This window comes from Haliotis rufescens, unplaced genomic scaffold (assembly GCF_023055435.1).
Source record: "Haliotis rufescens isolate VD_foot unplaced genomic scaffold, xgHalRufe1.0.p SCAF_66, whole genome shotgun sequence".
In the NCBI taxonomy this organism is placed as follows: domain Eukaryota; kingdom Metazoa; phylum Mollusca; class Gastropoda; order Lepetellida; family Haliotidae; genus Haliotis; species Haliotis rufescens.
Genome location: NW_025964357.1, coordinates 1,894,968 through 1,916,867, shown reverse-complemented (window position 1 = coordinate 1,916,867; position 21,900 = coordinate 1,894,968). Strand labels below are relative to the sequence as shown.

General features: G+C 41.0%; 1 protein-coding gene across 1 annotated transcript; it reads left to right on the top strand.

Moving 5' to 3' along the window:
• Nucleotides 1-62: 62 nt before the first annotated feature.
• Nucleotides 63-20,635, top strand: LOC124113709 (peptidyl-prolyl cis-trans isomerase G-like). Its single transcript, XM_046474197.2, has 6 exons — nt 63-107; nt 4,206-4,256; nt 5,490-5,585; nt 13,155-13,776; nt 14,325-16,316; nt 18,943-20,635. The coding sequence occupies exons 1-6, from the start codon at nt 90-92 to the stop codon at nt 19,047-19,049; spliced, it is 2,886 nt and encodes a 961-aa protein (XP_046330153.1). The 5' UTR covers nt 63-89; the 3' UTR covers nt 19,050-20,635.
• The last annotated feature ends 1,265 nt before the right edge of the window (nt 20,636-21,900 follow it).

Genomic DNA, 21,900 nt, shown 5'->3' with positions numbered 1-21,900 from the left:
GAAGTATAATCTGTTAATTTGTCGAGTGATATGATTTTATATGAAACAATTCTTTTTTTAACATTGGCTGCGAACCTTTAATCGTCAAAATGGCGTCGGATGAAGAGGTACTCATGTTTCATGGTGTCAAACTTTGCCACACTCCTCTTTATCTATGAAAGCTTTTTCATGTTTTCTAAAGACATTATTACCATCACATTTTGCAAGTATCATGGGTTGCAGCGCAGTGTTCACTGGATCCCATATTTGAATGTTTCTGACATTGTGTTTACACTATCTGCATCTCAGAGCAGAGCAAACTGCTTCCCGCGTACTCGTCGTGTTTGTAACTATCCAACGCGTTACAGTACCCAAAAGCATTGGCAAAAAAAACTATTTGCTCATCATTTAGTGTTACTAGATGTTTTCATTGCATGATCTTCATGTCATTCGAATCACAAGATTTTTCTGTTTGTACTGAGTTGTACACACAGGTGAACTATCTTTTAGTTTTCAACACGTGATTTGCGACACGAGGATCACTACATGACCCATAAGGTCCTCCACTTAACAAAAATACGAATGACTGCCGCCCATAATATATATTATAATATATTAATATATATAATTAAAATGATTGAGCAGAGTGCCTACATACATAACCTTTCGAGGGGGGATACAGGCGGAAGTCTTTCTAAACATAGGGTGCAGGCTAAAACGGCACCTCAGCAAAACGTCACCGATTTCTCTGGCGAAAACGGCACCGCATTTGGCGAAAACGGCTACTATGTGACAGGCGAGAACGGCACCTCTATTTACCAGGAGGATATTCTCTTGGCCTCACAAAAAATGTCCTGGACAGTAGGGGGCTAATTTCAACTGTAAACTTGTTTAAACATTTCACTACTATTAGTGTTTGTAAGAGACGATGTGAGTTTAGTTTCATTTATTTTACTTCAAGGCATGTTATGTTTTCACAATAAGTTGAGTTGCGTATAGGCTAAGTTGGATTAAAGTTGGAGTAGAGGCTCAATTCTAATGTAAGCTAGTTGTAACATTTCACAATCATTGGTGTTTGCAAGCGACCATGTTAGTTTAATATCATTTATTTTATCAAGGTTAAAAAAACATAAGGTGCCGTTTTCGCCAGGCAATAGTAGCCGTTTTCGCCTGAGGCGAGGTGACGTTTTCGCCAATAGGTGCCGTTTTCGCCAGGTGACGTTTTGCTGAGGTGCCGTTTTAGCTATAACCCCTAAACATACATAGGAATAATGCCAATAAATAGCAGCCAAGACTGTTCCCAGTAGTATCTATTCCAGATTTATTAATAATATATTTGCATCCACACCACGACCTTGCCATAATGTACAGGAATCGTAGTCCCCAAAACACAACCCTTTAAATATGTGTGCTTATATTTTTGATTATGCAACTCCCTATGTACTTGGAATCATCTAAAGGGTACAGAATCTGTTAGAAAAACAAACTGTGACAGGTTGTAGTTCTTTTTTAGTGACAAGTCAATGTTAAAATCGTTTATAGTTAGCAGCACAGAAATATGATTACCTCAGCTATCCCCTGCTCTGTTTCACCGAAGTCACGCTCCAGTCACCAAGTGCATTTATTGACCCAGTGCATTCTGCATCCTCAAAAAAATTACTTATCATAGATCAGTGATATATATATATTGAAGTTTATTAATAAATCTAGAAACAAATAAGTATATCAGTCACTAGTTCTAAGCCTAACGAACAGAACCACCATTGTGAAAGTGTTTTTAATTTTATTTTTACACTTAATCTCCCTGTTTTTCAATACACTTCTCATATCAATAGTGAAGCTTTTCAATTCCAGTCAGGAAGAAGTTTCCGAAACCACCTTGAAAAACCCATTCACGACAGCTTTGAGGACATCATTGTCATCATAGCGCTCTCCACCAAGGTGTCTTCAGTTTAGGAAGCAGGTGGAAATCACTTACTGCCAGGTCTGGCGAGTGAGGAAGCTCTTCGAACCCACATTGTCGCAAACACCTTTTGCAAGTCCAGAGGTGTGAGAAGGAGTACAACTCCAGCAGTCAGCATTCCTTGCCACTTTTCTTTGATAGAATCTCTCAGAGCCAAATCAGCATAGTAGGCACAGATAATCGTCTTTTGACTGTCTAAGTAATCAACAAGGATCACACCTTATGCATCCCAGAATACACTCAATACAGTGGCCATAACTGTCTTCACTGATCTTGAAGACTTAAATTTCTTTGGTGGAATGGTGCCTTTCCATGGATTGACGTTTTGACTCGGGATCATTGTGGTTGACTCATGTTTCATCAGCCGTTACTAATCTCTTTTTGAATTTGACATAATCCTCCTCACTCAGCTCTGAATTTTCTCTGGCAGTGTCAGTTCTTTTTTCCTTAAGATCAGAATTAAGAAACTTTAGCACCACACGAGCAGATGTCTTATTCATCTGTAAATGTTCATGAATAATAGTTTCAATGGATCCATGGCTTAGACTTGTGTCTTCATCAAGGCTTGTTCTCCCGGCATTAAACACATCTGGCCAACATTTAACAGTGGATTAGCCAGGAACCTATTTCCATACACTTGTGACATGCGGTCATGAATTTCTTTGGGAGTACTTTTCTCTTAGTCAAAAACTTGATGACTGCCCGGTACTCGTTCTTTTCCATTTCTGTGTCCATTTGGACCCCTATCACATTCAACTGTTTGTCACTAATATACAAAAGGCCTCAACAGACCAAATACACTTGCAATGAACTACTCAAACAATGTACTACATTGACTACTTCACTTTCTTATGCACTTAGTTGAAGGTTAGTCAGGCTTAGAACTTGGACCAGCCCTCATATGAAGAACATCATGAGTACTGTGTTAAACAGCCATCTAGATCATTGCATAACATTTATTTGGGTACAATCACAAAATTGTTTCAGTGCAAGCTTGGGAGATAACTAGAAGTCAGGAAGTGTACATACTTCAGCTACTCTAGTTAAGACTGTAGAGACAGGTTAGTTAGATACAAGAACGTGTCAGGATTACATAGTCCATTGTTTCAGCTTTACTAGTTGTTGTTGGAACAGATACAAGAAATGTACCTCATGTACATATTTGTTTACAACAAAGTCTTCTTTTGACTCATATTAGCACCCCTTAAAAGTCCTTAGATTTAGCAACCATGGTGTTTGCCTTGTCAAGACAGTCACTGGTTTCAAAGTTGTCTCATGAACAAGATTGACAAATCATTTTACACCATATTAATGAGTGCGGATTATTTATATGCAAAGACCACTCTCCCAGCACCTCTTAAACTATCTATTCAATTAATTAGAATAAGTTTTTCATTTTTGTGTTTCAATTTTTGAATTCTTCACGTTTAGATTAACATGCCATGAAATGTTGAACAAACTCATGGAAAATACCCTAAAACATGACAATTTACTATCATTACCATATTTATCCATTGTTTACAATAGTTGTACAATTCTACGTGCAGACATCCAAAAGTCCTTTGGAGAGTTAGGGATGCTTTCACCCAAACTGGAAACGTTAAGGCCTGCATGATTAAGGGCTTTCTTCCCACATCAAGCTTCATTCTGTGATATGACTAGAATAAGTTCAAAGCAGTGTAAACCCAACTCACACACTGTCTCTGATTTCAGAATTAGCACTTTTGTTCTGGTCACGTGATAGGCAAATTGGCTTGTGACAGTGGTATATGTCATTACTTGCAGAATGTGCACAATGTGCACCAGACCACCCAGCCCAACTCAGTCACCTCTTGTGACCAGCTTTATGTTTTCTGGTGACCCAGGTCCTCATTGTGTTTATTTATGCAATAAAAAAATGCTGTTGGGACATACCAAATATAGTTGCAAGAGTTCCAATAATCTACAGTTAGACTATCATGCAAGATTACAGGGATACATTCAAGTGTTGAAGCAGCATAAACTCGGGGAGTAAATCAGCAGAAACACAATTCTGGATAGAAATTATTGGTTATGTGTGTAATCTCTTATCTGTTTATCATCTGAAAAATAATGTGTGTTTTTTATTGCAAATGCATATTATTAATAATTTACACACAAAGATCATGATTTTCAAATTTTCTTCTTGGTTCTGTCTTCCACATCTTCCTCAAGTCTGTAGTTCACTCTGAATGTCTTTGTATTGTTTGTTATTACACAGTAACATTGTTTTGTTTATTTTCAGGATGAAGAATTGGCAGCATTGAGATTTGCTGCACTTGCTTCTATGAAAAATGTAAGTTATGCTCCCATTATTAAATTACAGTAAATCCTTGATTATCAAGCTTTTGTTTTATCTTCTATACATTATGATGTACATAGCCTCTAGTGTACGCAATAACTGCCTGCCCGATGTGCCCGCCTACCTATGGCTGGTAACCTTTCTGTTGTACTGCATGAAATTTTTGTCTACCTGCCCGACTCTGGCAGATAATTTTAAGTCAATAAGTTTTATTATAACTCCTCATAGATTCTCAAGTAATTTAGCTTTTTTTCAGCTGAATCAAGATCCGATTTGTTTCTTAGTTTTAGCATTTTTTTCAATATTTATGATGTTTGAATGTGGGCAGATAACTTTGAAGATAGGCAGGCTACATTTATGATCACAAGCCCAACTTTCTTTTTGGGTTTTAAAATAATTTCATATACTGCATACCCTGGAACCATTCATCACCAAAGCTTGTTGCAGAGGTGATGTCACTATCTCCATCTCCTGCATCACTATACTAGCACAGAATTTCTGTCGCCGATGTGTTTGAACTCAGCAACCAATCCAAATGATTGGAATGAACCTCTAGCTGAAAGAGATGTTTTCTTTAGTATTAAGACAGATGGAGGGACGTCCTCATGCTACCAGAAGTTAACAGTTGTATTTGAGACGGTACACAGTAACATGAGTCGAGTACTTGTGATATGATATACGTCCCTATACCAGTGCCTGTAACCAGTATTGTGTAATTTGATTGGATGATTATTTTTTAGTGTTGTGTCATTCATGAACTCAAGACAAACCTTTGGTGGTGAATTTATCGTTATGGAATGGAGATATGATACGCTGGAATATTGAGCATGAATACGATAAATGTTAATCACTAATTGTGTTCACTAGACGTACAAAAACTTTGAGTTTACGATCCCAAAACGTGGCTCTTAGCATCATTTTTAGTACATTTTTGTGTTATCATATGGTATTTTATTAGCTGATTTTACTAGACCAAACAAAATTTGACTCAGGCTTCAGACTAGTGGCTACAGTGTAAGGTGTATTAATGTTTATACACAGTTATATTGAACTGAGGAAGATGTAGTGATGCTACCAAAGTTGATCATGGTCTAATCTTATAACTAACATTTACTTTTAAGTTTTGTCCAAAATCGTTGCATTATTTAGTAAAACTAGTGGACATAACAATAGTATAGACTGTCAGCATGTCTCTCATCTAGTTCCTGCTTCCTGCTATGTTGACAGAAGCAGAAGCCTGTGGTGGAAGAAGATGAAGATCTGAAAGCCCTGAAAGAAGCAGCTCTGAGGACCCTTGAGAAAACTCTAGTCAATCCACATGTGGTAATAGGTTTTGTTGAAAAATTATGAAGGGATTTAGTTGATATTTCATGTGAGAGTGTATTGTATTAACTGTTGTACAAGATGCAATGTTATTCAATGTATATTGCATTATTGAGTATACTGGTAGCATTAGTAATTTGTCCTTTTTGTGCCACAACTTGTTCATATCTCACTCAACATGTTATCTGATGTCTGTGCAAAATCTTTGAAACCTTTTGGCTTATAGAACTGAAATAATAATCACAGAGCTTCACTGAAATTCTCATAGCAATTATTTTGAAGAATCATTAGGTCAAAACCTGATCTAGTGTTCATTACCGCTGCCAGCAGCAATGCCCTCTTTCTAATACAGTACTAATTTTCTAATAGTAATTCAGTGCTGTAGTGCTTCATTTATTTCCCAGTTTTAACCTTTGGTGGTTTTGTTTTAAGTTTGATGTATAAATTAATGTTAATAATAAGATTTATATTTTTTGCTTATCCTGCATTACTCCTTAATGCATTCACTGCTTACCTTATGACGACAAGAAGACGATGGTCTTGGTGAAGAAATAATGATGTTGTTGATTCCAAGTCCCACTTTTATAAGGACCATCGTCGCTGTCATGTGATTTTGATGACAAGTCACCTTCTTCACATCACTGCCTGTCGCGCTACAGCAAGGACGTGTCCCAGCGGAGCTCTTCAAATTGGATTAATTTAGACCTTCAGTTTAGGGCTATCATTCTAAAATTGATCTGCAATGGGAGATGTATTCCTTTCATATTACTTTTACCATCTTTGTGTAGTTTTATGTGGATTATTAGGCGTAAAAGGACTCTGTCTTTTTTCCCACCACGTGCTTGTTGTTGACCACCATTTTGAATTGTTACAGTTGTTTGCCTGCCAAAGTAGTCAAATTGTTTACAAATCTCAGCTTACATGTGTATAACATATTCATTTTTTAACTTATCCTGCATTACTCTGTATTGCATTTACTGCTGTCTTTGACAGAGAGACGAACTGTGTGAGATCCAGCTGCTGAAGAAAGTTGTCCCAACCAGCCCAGGAGGCAGCGCCCTCTCACAGTCGGCACGTGACCCGGAAGTCATGACGTCACACAAAAAGACATAACTGCTTTGTCACCTCCACGGACGGACGTACTTTGTATCCCTTGTGGAAATTAAAGCTTATTATTTGTTTTTTATATTTTGCGTGTTTCTACATTCATTATATGCTGCTACATTGTTACCTGTTATGGGCCGTGACCTTAGGGTCTTCCCATTCGTAAATTGTAACGTTTATCGCTCGTCTGTGGCTCACGTCACAGTAATTTACGGGCGCAATGTTGTTCCCGCCATTTTGTTTTCTTTCCCGCCATTTTGGCCATTCACCACGTGGCCACGTAATGTCGTGCTCTGCGTTTTGAATTCTCTCTTTGGCTTGGGTAATACATTACATTTATGTATGTTGTTTTGGTGTGCTTAAAGCCTTGCCTTTTCGCTACCTCTCAGCGTAATTGTTTCTTCTCATAAACTTCAATATAATACGAAGTTTATGAGTTACATTATGTCTCCCGTACTCTGTGGTTTTGCCACATGGTTACGTGTTTGCTTAAGGCTTTGCCTTTTCGCTCCCTTTTAGCGTACTTGTTTATCTCATAAACTTTAATAAAATATACTGTTTTTGAGTTACTTTATGCTTCCCATACTTTGTGATTGGCCACACATTATGCTTCCCGCACTTTGTGGCTTTGCCACATAGTTATGTTTTGCTTAAATTCCAGATTTTCTGCCTCGCTGCACTTGTTGCCGCGGGAACAAATCTGGTCGGGGCCGCCCCTTTCTGCCGTGATTGTACGACGCCCTGTACTTTCACAAGGCAGTGCCGATGTTGCAGTCATTCGTCGCTGTGATCCTTCAGCTCATGCGAGTATCCAGGACACACCTCGCTCAACGTGCTCGTGGACCCCCACCTACGTTGACGGCAGCAGCGCTCAGCGGAGCTTCACGGCGGCTCCCAACGTAGAGTCTGCCTCCCATGGCACGACATACGACCGTTCACGGTCTCCTACTCCACTGGCGGCTCCAGCGCTCCCAACGTAGAGTCTGCCTCCCATGGCACGACATACGACCGTTCATGGTCTCCTACTCCACCGGCGGCTCCAGCACTCCCAACGTAGAGTCTGCCTCCCCTGGCACGACATACGACCGTTCACGGTCTCCAACACCGTCAACGCTGATGTCTCCGGCGCCCCCGGCGCCTCCGATGTCTCGGCGCTCCCGGCGCCTCTGATGACGCGGCGCTCCCGGCGCCTCCAATGACTCGGCGCCTCTGATGACGCGGCGCCTCTGATGACTCGGCGCTCCCGGCGCCTCTGATGACGGCGCCGCTGATGTCTCGGCGCTCAACAAGCTTCATGACTTTTTCATGACAAGCTGATGACTCGGCGCTCCCGGCGCCGCAGATGTCTAGGCGCCTCTGATGTCTCCGCGCTCCGGCGCCTCCGCATCCTCTGATGTCTTTGGTGCTCAACAAGCTTCAGATCAACAAGCTTTATCAAGCTCAGATCAACGAGCCGACCATCCGATCTTCTACTGCGGCTTAAGGGGCACCATCGGCAATTGAAGTGTTGGACAGTCACGACTAGGAACTCCCGCCCCCAGCCATCCCAATTGTCGACTACCCCGTAAGCGGTTGACTGAATCAGTTCTGGAAGAACTGGAGCATCCTCAAGGAAGATTACGTACTCAACGTACTACGTCACGGTTATCATCAAGGTGTACAGGTACTTCCACTGTTGACCACAGCTCCACCGCCTTGGAATTATCCAAGAAAGCAACATCTGCTCTTAAAAGCCAACATGGACACACTGTTGGTAAACGAAGCGGTAGAGATTGTATGCACCCCAGCTTCCTGGTACCCAAGAAGGATGAAAATGATTCACAATCTCTCCGTGTTCAACGAACGTTACCTGAAGCATCCACCTTACTTCCGCCTCACCAGGTTGAGACTGCTCAGAACCAGACTAAAGGCATTTGATTCCTTGATCAGTCCTGACCTGTGGGATCCCTATCTGCATATACCTATCCATCCCTCTGACCGCAGGTTCCTCAGATTCCAGTTCAATGGGGTTCACTTCCAGTGGGCAGTGCTCCCATGTGGCATTTTGGTAGCCCGGTGGCTGTTTACACGAGTAATGAAGCCTATAAACATGAATATACCTGAGGAGCATTTGGTTCTAGTTGTACATAGACGACTGTCTCCTGTGTCATCAACACACGCCAACGTTAGTACGCCACCGGGAATTCACCAGACAGCTACTATATCAACTGAGATGGGTAATCAACGAGGTTATGTCAGAGTTAACTCCATCGTATTGGGTCCAGTTCATCGGAGGCCTGTTCTAGACAGATCAGGATCTCCTATCAGTACCAAGGGACAGATGGCACAAAATCCTACACCTCTTGTCACCTGCACTACACCAACCATGCAAGCTTCGCCAATGGCAGGTGTTGCTTGGGTAACTCGCCTCGGCACAGGACTTAACCAGCAGAGGCTGCTTACAACTGCGCCCAATTATAAAAATTCTGAACCCTTACATCAGGCGTCAGGATCCACTCAAGGCCATCACTCTAGCTCAATTGGTGGACGGTAGAGTCGAATGCCTTAGGAGGGGTCTTTTTATCCAGGTTATGCCTGAGTCTACACCTGTTCGTAGACACATCCCTTCAGGAAAAGGGTACTCACCTGCAAGGCCAGACAGCCACAGGGCTATGGTCCGGCGCTCATCAAAAGTGGCACACAAACAACTTTGGGAGTTGAAGCGTTAATTCTGGCCATATACCATCGGCAGAATCAGCTACAATCTATCCAACTCGCAATATCCACAGACAACAGCACTGTGGTGTGGTGCCTGTGCAATCAGGGAACAAGACACTCCCACTCCCTGCTTCAACAGACATTCAGGGTTTTCAATCTAGTGTATCGTCTGAAACTACAATTAATTGTTCAGCACATCCCCGGATGTCGAAACATACTGGCCTGATGCATTACCTCGTCCAGACAGGGTGGCTTCCACCAAGTGGAAACTTCACACAGAAGTATTCCATTTACTGCTTCAGAAGTTTGGGTAACCAAACATTGACCTGTTTGCTACTTGCCAAAACCACCATTTCATGACATATGTCTCCCCGTTACCGGATCCGCAGGCATGGGCAGTGGACGGGTTCAGCATCCCTTGGGAAGGGCTAAAAGCATACGCTCTGCCAAGGAAGTTCTACTTCCCAAGGTGATACAAAAGATCAAGGAGACAGGGAATCTTGCTCTGCCTTTAGTCACGCCCTGGTGGCCGGCGAGAGGGTGGTTCGTCAAGCTCAGAAATCTAGAGTGGTCCAACCTACTCATCCACCCTTACAGCAAATTGCCTCATCCAATGCCAGACAGGTTTTGTCTGCATGCTTGGTTTGTCTTTAAGAGGACCGCCTCCGTGGTCTAGTGGTAGAGCGTCTGCCAGAGAGCGGAAGGTCCTGGGTTCGATCCCCGGCCGCGTCATACCAAAAGACGTTTAAAGATGGTACTTGTTGTTACCCTGTCTGGCGCGTGGCATTAAGGGGCTAAAACAAGGACTGGTCGGCTCGGAGTCAGTATACTGTGTCTGAGTGGATTATTCATGTTCAACTGCGGCATGGTATCTCAGTGAGCTAGCACTATAAATCGGCATCAGTCCGGACTAGTACAAGCAGCCACACAAACACACACAAGTACATGCACATCGCTATATAAGTGCAATAATCTTGGACGCGACGTTAAACCCCATTTCACCTCACCTAGTCTTTAAAAGGCGTTAAGTGTGAAGGGCTATTCGGCACAGGCAGCAAAATCTATAGCTCTAGCTTATCATCCCTCTACCAGAGGCAAAAAATCAAGACCCTACTACTGCGTCACCACAATTCCTAGCCGAATACCTCCTACGTTTGCGTACCCAAAGACACTTGAAAGGTAGCACCATTACTACGTATTTGGTTGCGCTTAACTCAGTGTTGGCCATTCCGGAAAAACACAAGATGACTAAGGTCCCGGATCTTCAGGCCCTACTACGCTCATTCAGGCTTGAGGATCAGAAGGCTAAGTTCAGCCCACCTGCTTGGGGCTTGAACGTGGTACTTTGAGGTTTGCAAGGGCCCCTCTTCGAGCCCCTCTATGCATCCGCATTTTTGACCTCACCAAGAAAACAATATTTCTCTTGGCTTTAGCCACGACGGCACGGGTGAGCAAGCTACATGCGATCAACATCACTGAGGCCTGCTTTGAGCATGGGACACATGGAGCGTTACATCTCGGGTTGTGCTGGGATTTTATAGCAAAAAATCAACTACCAGGCCAACCCGATCGTTCCTTCACCATCCCACCAATATCAACTATTGTGGGAGCCAAAGATGAGAGTGAACTTCTCCTGTGTCCGGTGCGAGCACTTCGAGTTTTCATCTGCCGTTCCAAGACTAGCTGACCGCCTCCGTGGTCTAGTGATAGAGCGTCCGCCCGGAGAGCGGAAGGTCCGGGGTTCGATCCCCGACCGCGTCATACCAAAAGACATTAAAATATGGTACTTGTTGTTACCCTGTCTGGCGCGCGGCATTAAGGGGCTAAAACAAGGACTGGTCGGCTCCGAGTCAGTATACTGTGTCTGAGTGGGGTATTCATGTTAAACTGCGGCATGGTATCTCAGTGAGCTAGCACTATAAATCGGCATCAGTCCGGACTAGTACAAGCAGCCACACAAACACACACACGTACATGCACGTCGCTATATAAGTGCAATAATCTTGGACGCGACGTTAAACCCCATTTCACCTCATCTCACCTCCAATACTAGCTGTGGTTTGAGGAAGCGGTTATTTATGCCCGACCAAAATTAGTCGCACCACCATATCCCTAAGTTTTGGCCCTCTGGTTGTAGCCCAGCAGGTTGCCAACCCCCAACGCAAATAATGAATTCGCACTATACAGAGCCAGTCTACTTCCCTGTGCAAGTCACTGAGATTCGGCCAGTGGAAGACAATCTTTTTTGTCAGACCTCTGCTCTATGACATAGTAAGAAAAGAACTAGCTGACTAGCTATTATTTTTTTATTACTAAATATATAAAGGGAACTACTCTTTAATTCCTATGTTCGATCTTTTTGATATTTGAACAACCCTACCGTAATTGCGTTTTTCTGAACGGTTTATGGACCAACTTGTCGTGTTTTCAGGTTGTGATTTATTGAGATTTCTGTATTTCTCAAGGTTTACCCACCACCAAACCGTCCGAAACAGATGCATAAAGGAGTAATGCAGGATAAGTAAAAAAATTAGTAAAATCTAAAGATTTTTTAAATTTGTATACTTATCCTGCATTAACACATTTAAGGACCCACCCATCGCAGACTTGCCTCCCCACTTTGGCTACAGAAACCTCAAAAGTATGTTTTTTAAGCTCAGGCGACAGGCAGTGATGTGAAGAAGGTGACCTTACATGTCATCAAGGTCACATGACAGCAGTGATGGTACATATAAGATTGTGACTTGGAATGGACTTATTTCTTCACCCCTGACCATCGCTGTTGGGCTGTCTTCTTGTTGTTGTAAGGTCATCTTCCTGAGGCAAGGGTGTTGACTGACTATAAAAGTCCAGTTTCCACCCTTGCCGAACTAGGCTTGAATTTCTGGGCTCGATCGTAATGCCACCAGTGGTTATTATGAAGTTGTGTCTCTTCTAAGCATCTCCTATTGACCAACCAAATTCCACCTCTCATAACACTTGCATTTGCTTCAAACATAATGGCATCACCCAGTCAAGACGATCGGTTCAATAATCAAGATCTATATTGTTATAAAACGGGTCTTACATCGCAAAGTGCATCAAATCACATGATCACGTTGATATAAAAAACACATGCTTTGCATGCACATGCTTTGGACATCCTGCAATCGACCGAAATCTGCACGACGTTTACAAACCGGATTTCGATTTCGTTACACGATTTTGATAGGACTATGCATAGACTCGTTAGTCCAGCCAAAATGTAACTCCATAATACCAGCCTATTTCGGCAAGGGTGGAAACTGGACTTGTAAAGTCAGTTCACCCCTTGCCACGAGAAGATGTTGTAAGGTAAGCAGTGAATGCATAAAGGAGTAATGCAGAATAAGTATACAAATGTAAAAAATATTAGATAAAGTTGTTTGTATAACATATCTTGAGGGTACAGGTGGCCCACTTATCTGTGCAAAGCTGTGTCCCTTGACATGCCAGAAACCTATGATCATGGGAGTCCCAAATTGCCATGATTACATTTCCTGGTTTGTCAGCACCATACCACATGCTCGTATGGTAATCATCTAAGGTCTGTATCACTTTGGATTTTCTTTCTGACACGCCAAGATGTAACTGAAATACTGTTCAAAGTGGCTTAAGGAACAAACAAAACTCACATACACCTTGATGACCTACTTGTTCTGTCATTTTATGTGCTCTCTGTTTCCAATAAATTGCTTTTTAGAATTCTAGGGTTAATTGGTATTGTTTCATGACCTATTTGTCTTGCAGACCTCTTGTATCCCGCCCCCGACATCCATCTCAGCCCCAACCCACCTACAGCCAGTCCAGTGCCACTCGCCAAACTACTACAGCAGCCAGCCACCTGCCCAGTATGTACACAACCAGTATTCACAGCCGCCATCAAACTACCAACAAGTACACAATGTCCAGTCCACTGACTTCTACCACCAGCACAATCATCACCCTTCCTACGGTAGAGGCCAGGCATCCAGAGTGCATCCTTCTCGAAGCAGGGCCCATAGAAGAAATGTTGCTAGGGGTGGTGTTTCTAGTATTGCTTCCATGACTAATGTCAACAGAAGTAATACTCCCCCGGGGACTGCTTCTAGACACAGCGGTGCTGCATCTAGAGCATCTGTATCCAGAGGGAATGCAAGTCATGGAAATGCCCCGAGAGGATTACCACCTCGTGGTACTAACTTGATTGTTATTAGCCCCATGCCAATGCAGGGGGAAGCATCACTTAGTGAGAGCAGATCTGTTGATCACACACTCAAAGCCTTGCCAAAAGTTGAAACGTCGAAGCCAATGCTGCTGCGCCCACAGGACAAGTGGTGCTCAGGGACATCTGACAGTAACAGCATGACAGCCAGTCCATCTAGACCAAAGGGTATGCAGACATTTTGGTGTTGCCCTTTGCCACAGCAATATGAGATAGGTTCTGTCTGTCTATTACCTTACTAATGCTTTGAAATAAGTGTAGATTACCCAAGCAATTCTGATCCTAATTTAACCATGTTATCTTGTTTTTATCAAGGTTACAGGTAGTGTTAATTAAGTATCGTTTTTGACCCTTACTAACCATGTGTTTAGTTGTGAATGAATGTATCTGTCTATGACTACTAATTTTGAATACATGAAGTCACCTGATATGAGTTTACAGTAGCAGTCATCACTTTGAATATGGTAGCATGTTACCATAGTCTAACTGAGTTAGACTATGGTAACATGCTACCATATTCAAAGTGATGACTGCTACTGTTATTTACAAATAGGGACCTATAGCATTGAGAGAATTTTCTCATACTACTACAAATAATATACAGGACCAAAGCAGTTTAATTGTTATTTCACTCAGTGTTTCACAAAAAGAGTATTTTTTTTATTTCTAGCATGAGCTCCTTTTCACAATATTTCACATGTTTGTCTATATTTCAGCTTCAGGGAAGTTCAGCAGATTTGATACAAGCAGCAGTGAAAGTGAAGAGGAGTCTGATGAAAACGAAGAAGAGAGAATAGCTCCTCTCAGTAAGTCCTCTGACAAAGAAAATGAATCTGATCGGAACAAGAGTGACACTGAAATAGACAATGATAAGTCCTCAGACTCAGACAGTGACAGCAGCTTATGTGATTATGAAAGTGACAAGTCCAAAGACAAAGAGAGTGCCAGTGATGACAGTGCCAGTGATGAAAGTGACACTAAAGGCCAGTCTGAAAATGAAAGAAAAGATGACCTTAAGTCTGACAGTGATGTAAATCTTAAATCTGAGACTGAAGAGGAAAAACATGAAAGACTTGAGACTGATAGATTACTTGAGGAAACTATGGATCGCAGACAGGTCCTAAGCACCAGCTCAGAGAAGGAAGATGAGTCTCCTGTGAAGTGGACCACTAAAAACATCCTTGAGGCTGTGACTAGTGTGGAGCCGCAAACAACTTGCTTTGATCTCTCACAGAAACTGGCACATCACAGAGCTAAAATGAAGGAGGAAAATGGTAATGACAAGGTTGCAGGGGATCTATCAGAAAAACTGACAAACCGCCGTAATCGACCACAAGATGGGGATCTACTAAACTCTCCCACAGTCTCTGTAGCATCAAAAGAGTATGAAAATAGTAATATTCAGAAAGTGGTGGAAGATGTTGAAGAAGTGTCCAAGACAAATATGTCAGCAAATGAACTTAAACGGTTAGAAGCAAGGAAGAGAAAATTTGAAGGTTCTCCTGTGTCTGGGATCAGTGAAGTGAAAAAGACAATTTCATTGAAGGGAATTGTGCCACGATCTAAGAAGAGACAAAAGGAACATCACAAATCTAGATCTGTGTCTCCTGTGCCTAAACGTTACTCAAAAGATTTTGAAAGGTATGAGAAGAGGAAGGCTTCGAAAACGCGAAGGAAAAGTGGTTCCAAAGAAAATCATGAAGTGAAGCCACAAAAAGAAGACTTACAGGGAAAAGACAGATCTGATTGTAAGACTAGGTCCAGAGACAAAAGTGACAGCAAGTTTGTGGAAAGTAAGAAGATAGAAGTTACTGCCGATGAATCAGATGACTCGAGATCTGATGTCGATGCTCAGATTAGTGACAGTGAAAGTGATGGTGGAGAAGGCAGGGCATGGAGGAAAAGAGAAAATAAAAACAGGATAGGTGTGAACAGAGACAGAAGCCGACCAGTCCGAGACACACTCGAACGATTTGATAGAAGACGAGATCATCATGGCAGCCCATCAACTCAGCACGACCGAATTGCTGATAGAAGACGTCAATTTAGGGACCCTCGAAAAGATGTTGTTCCATCCAAACATAGAAGAGGTGGTGGAAGGCAGCGTAGCGTTGAACTTTTGGGTGAAAGTGAGAGTGATTCTGATGGACCAAGACTGCCCAGCAGTATTGTGATGCCTAACAGTAAACAAAACACAGACCACTGGAAAAGTAAGTCTTCAAGGTTAAAAGAGAGTAATAACTCTGACAATGAAGACTCTGATTCAGAATTACCCCTCCTTAAGAAATCACATTCTGATTCTATTAACAGACGAATAATTTCTTCTGATGTTGGGAGAAGAAAACAAAACAGACGTTCCAGAAAGGTAACAACTGCGTTTGATGACTGCAATACAGTAACTATAAAGACAAATTCCACTAAGGAACATTCCGAAAGAAAAGCCAAGTTTGAGTCTAGAGATAGAAACTCTTTAAGTGTGACAGTTGACTCTGATAAAGACGTTCCATCTCGATCTCGTGCATCTGTCCATGACCGTTTAGGTCGGCAGCTTCATCACTCCGACTCAGAATCAGTTAAGTTGAAAGTCAGCCATGGAAGCGGTGATGTCAAACAGAAGAATGCTGAAGATGGGAAGAATGTTCTTGATGATCTCGAGTCCAAAGAAAGGAAGCAAGTGTCTCCAGAAGAAGTGACAGAAGATTCTCCACGTATGTTTATGTCCTTTGAGATTAGAGTGTCCTGGATTTTTGCCAAGTTTTCGAAACATGCGAACAAGTTAAAGTACCATGAGCATGATTAACTGTTATTGTTCATGTAACTTGAACTTGTTTGATTGGATAATTGTCTTGCTGAACTAGGAAGTTTTGTTTCTGTACACAGTGTGTTTATGTTAATCATGTTGGTGGTATATTCATACTGAATAGGAATGTTTGGAAACTTGAGTGAAAAATAAGGCAATAAAGTGGATGACAGATTCATCTATAAGTATGAAAATAATGCTAACTGAGTGGCAATCCCATGCTTGGATTAACAGTGCATCCGACACACAATGTAGGGTAGTAATAAGCAAAGTGACAGAAAGATCTGTATCAAGTGTTGAGATCAAGAGACAGTGGTAGAAGCTAACATTTTAAGTCCACTTGTCCTTGTAATGATAACATATAACAAAACCCTCAAAAATGGCAAATTTCTACTAGTCATTTTGATTCCTTAACTATTGGGCAGTTTGGCAAGGACTACAGGACTAATGCAAATTTCTAACTCTGTGAGAATGATATTTTTTGTTGTATTATTTTGTTTTACTATGTCCTAGACCATGTGAACGCTGGGATGCAAATTGAATTTATTGGGATTGTGTTAAATCATGTCTCCAAACATTACTTACAGAATATGTTCATGGAATAAAAGGTTGTGTGAGGATGTCTCCAATTGTGATTAAGATCCTAATTTCAGCCCTATTCATGCTCAATGTCAGGCATTTTATTAGAATAAAGGGAAGTAACTCTTCACACTCTAGTTGCAGGCTATCCAAATATGAACTAGAAAAAAAATATAAGGTTTGTAATACATTGAATTTTGTGAGTGTTTAATGTCATGTACTTTCCATTGTGAAACACTGTCTTAAAATCAACATGTTGAATATTATTGCTGGTGGAATGAATTGAAAAACTTAACTTAAAATGTAATTCCTGCTGTTGCCTTTAGAGTGGTTGTGTGAAACAAGTCTGGATTTAATTATGTTTATTTGTTAAAATCTTATTCTGCTTATTTGACACATGGATCAGCCAATGGATCAGTAGTTTGATAGAATAATGTTTCATTTCTCAGCTTGTTTCTTGGGTAAATATCAGTAGAATTGTATGACAGCTGTCACATGAATGTTTATAGTGCAATGTTGTTACTGTGTAATGTGCGAAACTATGGTGTAAAATTCAATGTTGGTATGTTAAGCCTCATGAAATGTTCATTCAGTTTTGTGACTACATAGGCAAAGGTTGTCTATTCTATGATCTTCCATACATCACATGTTCCTTTTTCACAAGTTAAAGTGCAATCCATAGTTTCATAAGTTAATGTTAAGTTGTCTCTTAAGCATAATCAGATCTTTTCATTTTTATAGTTGACGAAATTTAGTTGTGTTCATATATTGTGTACTTATTGATGATATTGATTGTCACTGATTTAACAAGTAGTGGCAGTATAATCACTGATGGAAAAAAGGCTTGACAACCTTCTACACATGTTGGATTGTCCTGTGCCAGAGCAGCAACAGTCAGAAGAAGTGATACACATCACGTAGCCTCAGTATTCAATTATGCTAGAGCTATGTTGCTGCTCAGTGATGCTCAGGGTTGTATGCATGTTGTGTTTGTCATTTCTAAGTGTAGTCACTGGGCATGCAATGGTTGAGGACATTGGCATTGGTTCTTTTGAACAATTATGTTTCAGTCATTAAGTCATTATGTTTTTAGCGGGGCCATGGTTGGCCCAATCATCTAAGGTGCCGCAATTCACTGTGCAGAGTTGCATCACTTGGTCTCGCCAGAAACTTATGATTTTGGGTTTGAATCCCGGTTCTCCCCAACTGTGTTTTTAGGTTTGTCAGCACCGTACCCATGATCATGGGTTTCAACAAAGCAGTAAATGTCTGAGACCTGCATCACTTCGGGCTTTCCTCCCACATTAAGCTGACACGCCATGATATAGCTGGAATACTGTTAAAAGCGGCGTTAAACTCAACTCACTCACTAACTCACTTTGTTTTTATCAAAGTGTCAAGGTTTGGAACTTATGACAAACCTATCAGTACATATGAGTGCATGTCCAAAGAGGTTTGCCCATCTGAGGCAGAGTTTGTGACAGATGCCCTTCTCTGTGTTGACAGTGTTTGTCATAGGATTGCTTGCTTACTGTAAATCAGGAACAGGCACTATATCACTAAAAAAAACCACACTGTGTGGACCGTCCCAGGGCGGCACAAGTCTCACTTACATGGCAGCATTTGAGGAGACAGTTTTGGTTATTCTATGTATGTTCCACTCGTTTGACATAGTATTTGTTTATGTGATGTTTTTGTCATGTTCATGCTGTCCTACTCTGGAATGACTTCTGCAAGCGGATACTGTTTACATACTTATAATAGTTTTGGAATTGTTGATGAAATGGATCTGTTGTTTTATTCAAGGTGAACTTGTGTTGGCTTATGCTAATATTGACCATTTTGATAAAGATTTTCAGCATTAGTATTGTGCATACAGTCATATGAGTCTTTATTGAAACATGTCGAGGATTATGATGTAATGCCTACATGCTAAATGGTTTACATTCTTGTAGAAGCAGATGATGAGCTAGAGCGACGCATCCGGAGAATCAAGGAGAAGAACGCAGCTATCCTGAAGCGACAAGAGGAAGTCCGACAGGATAAAGAAAGATATGGCTAGATACAGAGTGATACTGCTAGATACAGAGTGATAGGTCAGAATGATGAGGGTTGATTATGTGATAGGTTCTGGTTGCATGGATAGAGAATTCGGAGAAGAGTGAGGCGTGTATATAAAAATGATGCGGATGATCAGTAGAAATATTGGTAGAATGGACACAATGGGAGAGTGTGTGGCATGATAGAAATGACACCAGTCTATACACAAAGGTCTTTTCATTGCAATATACAAACAATGCATAAACAATGCTACCTCTAAGCCTCTTATGGAGGGTAATTAAATTTAACAAAATATTAGTAAATAGTCTTATGCTGAAACAAATGATTCAATTCCTGGAGTACGAAAAAATAAAATTGGAAAACGTGTTTTTTTTATATGTTTTGCCACATTTATCTAAAGGATTAAATAAAAAAAAAGATTAAATGAAGGAAAATTGCTGCTTTGAATGTTACTTATGAATGGTCAATGTGTTACTAACCTTTCCATTGTGATCTACTTTATCGCTGGAATTTGATTGACTGATTGAATAGAGTGTGGCATATCTGACATCTGCCATCTTCTCTACTGGATTTGCTGACTGCAAAACTAGGGAAAAGTTCAAGTAAAAAACTTCCTGGATAATACTTTGGAAGAATCAAAAGGAATATTTTTTACATTCACCATTTGCCACTTACCAATCTCAATTAAAATGAGATCTTAGTTCTCGCTACCGCTTAACAAACATCTAGGACATCCCATTACGGGTCACGTCAGACCAACCTTGCGCGATGTTTGACCGACCAATTGAATGACCAATCAGAAGGCAGCTTTCTCCAGCTTTACGGCACTAATTTCAAATTGGCGACTACGCTTTGAAACATATTTTGACAAATTCTCAATTACAAATTTGAAACCTGAACAAAAGAACATTCTGGAATGGCTAATAGATAGTCTAGATTGTATGGTTTCAGTCGTTAAACCCATAACTATCATTCGGATTACCCAGTGTTAAAGTTTTCGAGGTTGCATGATTAGAAATCACTTTCCGACTGTCACTTTCATAATCTGGTAAATGACACTCTGATTGGTCGGATGAAAGGTCGTTCTGACGTGACCCCAAATGGGATGTCTCCAGATCTTTGTTTAGCGGTAGAGAGAACTAAGGTCTGATTTGAATGAGATTGGCCACTTGCTTTATGGTATGTTATGTTTGGCATGTTGACACAGGCACAGGAAATACATACATGATAGTTACTGGTGGCAGTGTGCTGGTATGTCAGTAATTGTGCTGTAATAGTATCTGTGGAAAATGTTCATTATTACTTTAATCTGTCCATGTGTGAATGATAGTTTTGAATAGTAATCTAAGTGTGTTTGTTTTCATTCATGTCGTTTACTATTTATCCAATAAACCTGAACAAATGTTCAGCAACCTAAGAAAATTATTTTCATCCAATGCTGTTGATTCACCTATAAGTCCTATTGATCTGTTTCATGTAAATAACTTAAATAATGTTGGTCATGTCAAGTGCTCCTATATGCTCAGTAACTGTTAGATGAAACAGGATGCACCTGTACAGATGCTGACTAATAAAAATATCATTTTATAAACTATTTGGTGATTATTCCCAGTTCAAGATGATATGGTTTGATATACACTCAAGATGTATTCATTCATATTGTACACTAGGTCTTCAGGAACCCATGCTTGCCATAAAAGGCTACTATGTTTGTCGTAAGAGAGGACTATCTGGATCAGGTGGTCAGGCTCACTGACTTGGTTGATGCATGTCAGTGTATCCCAATTTCATGGATTGAAGTTCATGATGTCAATCACCGGATTGTTTGGTCCAGACTCGATTATTTACAGACCACCGTCATATAGCTGGAATATTGCTGAGTGAGGCGTTAAACAACAAACAAACAAATTAAGATTAAGACCTTGATTATCCAGTGTATTATATATACTGCAAAAAAGGAAATGCAAAAGTAGTAAAATTGTAAGTATCTGATGATGTTGCCGATATCCATACAAAATTGATACCATAAATGAATTTGTCATTCTGCATGGATTGGGATTGATTTATGTGGAAAATATGAGGCACTGCAGAAATTTGGGGAAAATCACAAAAACAAAAACCACAAGACAGCCTGGTGCTAAAACACAACATGACATGCACGTGCAACATCACTCGTTGGGCTAACAAAATGCAGGTTTTTTATTTGCATGCCATCACAATCATACAGCAAGTGAACAGTGAAAACATGCAACTACTGATGGAAGCCCAACGCAACAATGCCATCGGCAGACTGCATACAGGCGAATCATCTTCGGCCGTAGTCAGTTTTTTCCAAGTTGCACCAAGCACCATTACAAGACTGGAACCGTTATCAGACACACAGGACAACACGTGACTTTCCCAGATACAGTCGACCATACGGCTACGTCACTTACGTGAAAGAACCACCACTACGGCAATACACGGAGTGCGGTGGTGGGGGGGTGTCAAATAACATTATTCATTTCTTATTCAAGTCAACTTTCTCAAGGAAAAATGTTTTCTATAAAAAAAATCCATAATCAGTAGTGTGGATAATAGTCTTCCACTGCCCAGTGCACTTACCCATATGTAAGGCGGAGAACCTCATTACTTTCCTTGTTAGTTTAAGGAAACATCTGAAACAAAATGGTGATTATTTCTGGCACACCTTGGTAGTTTGACAGTTATAGATACAAGGTATCTCACTCTTGGTTCATTAAGGTTTGATAACAATAAATTAATTGGTGACGTGGGAAGAATGGCGGCTCCCTGTCCACCACCGTCTTCAGACTGCACAACAGAGTGCGTGGAACACAAGGCCCCCGGGGATC

Coding starts and splice junctions, on each gene's coding strand:
- LOC124113709 (XM_046474197.2), top strand. Junction 5,586..13,154: donor CTCTAGTCAATCCACATGTG/GTAATAGGTTTT, acceptor TTTGTCTTGCAG/ACCTCTTGTATCCCGCCCCC. Junction 16,317..18,942: donor AGTGACAGAAGATTCTCCAC/GTATGTTTATGT, acceptor ACATTCTTGTAG/AAGCAGATGATGAGCTAGAG.